This window comes from Dipteris shenzhenensis, chromosome 26 (assembly GCF_047967505.1).
Source record: "Dipteris shenzhenensis isolate YYH24624 ecotype China chromosome 26, Dip_SZ_1.0, whole genome shotgun sequence".
NCBI lineage: Eukaryota > Viridiplantae > Streptophyta > Polypodiopsida > Gleicheniales > Dipteridaceae > Dipteris > Dipteris shenzhenensis.
Window position 1 is genome coordinate 51657799 of NC_141621.1, and position 3713 is coordinate 51661511.

The window sequence follows — 3713 nt, forward strand, 5'->3', positions numbered from 1 at the left end:
TTGTGGCATTGGGAGGATAATCTTCATAAGCATGCTACAAAATGAATCCCACCTCATGACCAAGAGGAGTTCAAGATGAGATGTAGACAATGGAAGAATTCTCCAACCAAGGAGGTTGCCATGCATGAATTCAAATCATTGTGTGAATGTCTTGAAAATGGTCATGCAATCGAGGGCAACATCCACTTTGTTTAGACATGGCTCATGTGGTGGGACTCAAGAGTTTACCATTGGGGAGAATACATTTTAAAAGTGAGTGACTTGAAAATTTTAACATTTTTAATCCATTAAAATCTTGCATCACTACTTACTGCGTCCTCCTTACCAAAGTTGGTTTCTTATTCTTGTGTAGGAGATGGAAGCTGAAGAACGTTACCTTGTTCCTAGGACTAACCTGTCTGAATCAAAATATGGTAGTTGGTTGAGCACAAATAATGGCATCAAGTATGTGTCATTGTATGATGCATGCATCACTGACATGACTGTAGCAATCTTGCAAAGTAGTAAACAAGGATTCTACATGAGAGGCAAACATATTGATGAAGGTCCCGATAGTGCAAAAACTCAGAAGAAGAGAATCTATGTGGAGTAAAAAATCCTATTCGAAAAGAAATTTCATTAACCTTACAAATGATGTGGCTACAGAACTTGGAGTGGCACAAGTAGGATTTCTTCTTGCTCATGTATATAAGTCATGTGGAACAATAATCAATATCATTTATGGTGCTCACCCTCAATGATTCTAAGTGCTCCTTCCATCCTACTCACCCTCTCGAGTTTGAGTGATCCAACCTCGCCTCTTTCACTAGTTTGTTCATATATTCCCCCGCTCTCCTTCTCTTTCGCTAGTTTGTTCATATACTCCCCCGCTCTCCTTCTCTTGTAATCTTTGAGGTTCCCGCAAAGCTTTGTTGGTGACTCATGCACATGAAGAATCCATGACTCATTCATGCATTGAAAAGCTATAAGATGGTTTCTACTTTAGACATTATAAGTTTTTGGAACTATAAATCTTGTAGTAAAAGGTTTTCGACCTCCATTTTTTGCTTCAAAGAGTCAAAATTTTATGTACTTGAGCAATTTTTTTGAACTCCGTTAAAAATAGGGAATTGCTGTGACAGTGTGCCCTAAAGATGCCAGGACCACAGACGTTTAGATGAATGATACATGCACGGCTGATGACTGATACACTCACGGTTGAAAGGCAAGCACGTCGTCCCAAATTCGCAATTGCTATTCCAAAGAAAGATTGGATAATATATTATTCCTGCTCCAATCAGTCGTGGTACCTTGCGGAAGAGATGACATGAGTTGTGACTGGATGCACAAGCACAGCACCAGCTGGTGTCTCACTTTCGCCTGGAAGAATCGCCCATAAACAATCGATCATCATGTTCATGCTGACGATGACGATGAAGTGGTGTTGCAGCAGCAGAGCGCATAGACGTGGGCAAGCTGGTACTGCCAAACTTGAAGAAGTGTGTAGGTTGGAGAAGCTGCTGCTGCTGCTGATACCAATTGCTACCACTCGCTTGGCGCTGCTGCTGCACTCCAGCGCTGTGCCGGAGCTGATGGAGACCGACCAGTGGGCACTCTGGCGGAGGAATGGGATAGCGAGCCTCATCTTCGCAGTAAGAGTAGAGCAAGAACCACTTCCTGGCCCAATGCAGACCACGTCTCTGCTCCTCCGACAAGCTCAGGAACGGAGGACCCTCTTCTATGGCCAGGTACTGTGATGTGCACTCCATCGACTGCTCGCTTTGCTCCGGATTCCACACACACCCTTCGAGCTCCAGGTCCTTATACGTCGACACGAACGGCTCGTATCTGTAATCCACTCCATACTTTCCTCCGTCCGTTGCCCACCCTGATCCATCCCAAATCGTTGAGTAAACTGACATGGGCTTCGCTGGATAAATCCCTTCTCCCCTCGGCACCAGGCGGATCGGAATATTATCTACCGAAAATCTGAAACAGGCACCAAATTGCTGAGTTAGTCCGTCGCCCTCATTCCGACGAAATTGCCATCTGTTGCGACGGAACTACGTGTATCATCGCAGTGTCGCTTTAAACCGATGGACCTACGTCCGATGGATCAAGCGACGGTATGCATGACTGGATGTTATAAGTCTTTCATGTGCTTATTATACAGATAGGGCTTAGTCTTTCCTCTTTTTTGGCATGCAAGAATCCGCCTTCCCAAAGCAACCTACGCTCCCTCCTATTTACGAGCTCTGCCTTTTGGCATTGCTTCCTTTCTTTTTATCCTTTTCCTCCTACTCTACTCTAAGAGTCTAATAGCAAAGTTCCCTTTTGCAGTTTGCCTCCTACTCAATTCCGGATATGGATCTGCTCTTGGTTAAGGCCAAATCTTTGTCTGGAAGCGGCTTACTATGCCGGACATTCTGAGTCCAGCGGCGGCCACTCTTGGCAACTCACCGGCATTGTTTTCAAATCTACAAAACACAATGATTCAAATTCAGTGAAGGGTTAGAAAGATTACACTATATGCTTCCGGTTCCAAAGTATACTGTATGAGTGAAAATCTGCCGATGGGTCAAACCATAAATAGAATCTCTCTTCGCGGCCAATATTTACGCTTCCATTGATGTACACGTTCGTTTGGAGAACCCACACGCCGCTTGGAGTGTGCCCCAAGAGTTCGAAATCCAGCTCATCATGAGAATCCGGAAACACATCTAAGTTTGATGTCTGCAGAAACACCGTGTGAACATTGAGGTTTCAAAATTATATGGAAAACGTTTCTAAGAATGCATACTTTTGTTGGGGAGTAAAATGGCTGTCATTTACATAAAACGCAACGACTACGCCGGCCGAGTATTGTGACGGAAGCTTGATTGCTGCGCTAAAATATCCGTAATAGTAATCGTCTTGTGAGACAAATCCAGAACCTGCCACAGAAGGTAAAATGAGCATATGTAGACACAGAACCGTTTCCTTAAGGTGTTGGAATGGATAGCTGAGGTTTACACGTATGACGTTGATTAATTACGCAACCATACATTTGAGCCAACTTGATGACAGTAATTTCATAAGTTTACCTTCTTGTTGATCGAGGCTAAGCTCCACTACGTAGCCGTCATCCAGTAGATTCAGGCGATCGCGTCCACCAAACACCATGCTATAACCTTCCCGGAAGGCAAGAGGTTGAAATAGGCTTGTCAGGTTAAGGACGTTTGGAGGATCATGTTCAGCCGAATGGCGACTTCGACCATGATATGGGCGACCACCCGCCTGAGAGCTTGCCATGAGAAATGCGAGCCACGTTGAAACGACAACATGAGTTGTTGCTTGCAGTAGCCTGCATGACGGACGATCATATCGGTTGCCCGAGCCCATTGACGTGAACGTTGGAAATCAGGAAGGCGATCCAGCCTCCAGGTCGTCAGGTAAGGAGACTGGGAAGCAAGGGAAAGTAGAGGTTTTTGCTCACAAAGGAGCATAGAGGGTACGCGGTGCAGAGTGCAGTGCGCTTTATTTAATTAAGCAGCAGGAAGAGTGCTCGGAAGGCGTCAGCGTACGTTATTTGTTAGAGGCCTGTGCTCAATCCCGCCTCAACCGCCAAACTTGAAAGCACCACAGCTTGTAGTCGATGCTTCACATGTAGACCAAAAGCACCACTGGAAGCGATGCTTCATATGTAGCCCTAGTGCTTTAATTTCTTCAATTGGACCGTATTGCATGGGCACCCT

General features: G+C 45.2%; 1 protein-coding gene across 1 annotated transcript; it reads right to left on the reverse strand.

Moving 5' to 3' along the window:
• Positions 1-1096: 1096 nt before the first annotated feature.
• On the reverse strand, positions 1097-3415 carry LOC147885249 (putative xyloglucan endotransglucosylase/hydrolase protein 33). The gene is made up of 4 exons (XM_087397541.1): positions 3063-3415; positions 2812-2912; positions 2504-2712; positions 1097-1968 (listed from the first exon to the last, which is right to left on the reverse strand). The coding sequence occupies exons 1-4, from the start codon at positions 3358-3360 to the stop codon at positions 1350-1352; spliced, it is 1227 nt and encodes a 408-aa protein (XP_087253667.1). The 5' UTR covers positions 3361-3415; the 3' UTR covers positions 1097-1349.
• Between the last annotated feature and the right edge of the window lie 298 nt (positions 3416-3713).

Bases quoted from the DNA above. Each gene is read 5' to 3' on its own strand.
- LOC147885249 (XM_087397541.1), bottom strand. From the start codon at position 3,360: ATGGGCTCGGGCAACCGATATGATCGTCCGTCATGCAGGCTACTGCAA. The intron at 2,913-3,062 runs GTAAACTTATGA...CTTCTGTGGCAG, and splicing joins TAGCCTCGATCAACAAGAAG to GTTCTGGATTTGTCTCACAA. The intron at 1,969-2,503 runs GTAATCTTTCTA...TGCCTGTTTCAG, and splicing joins TGGAACCGGAAGCATATAGT to ATTTTCGGTAGATAATATTC.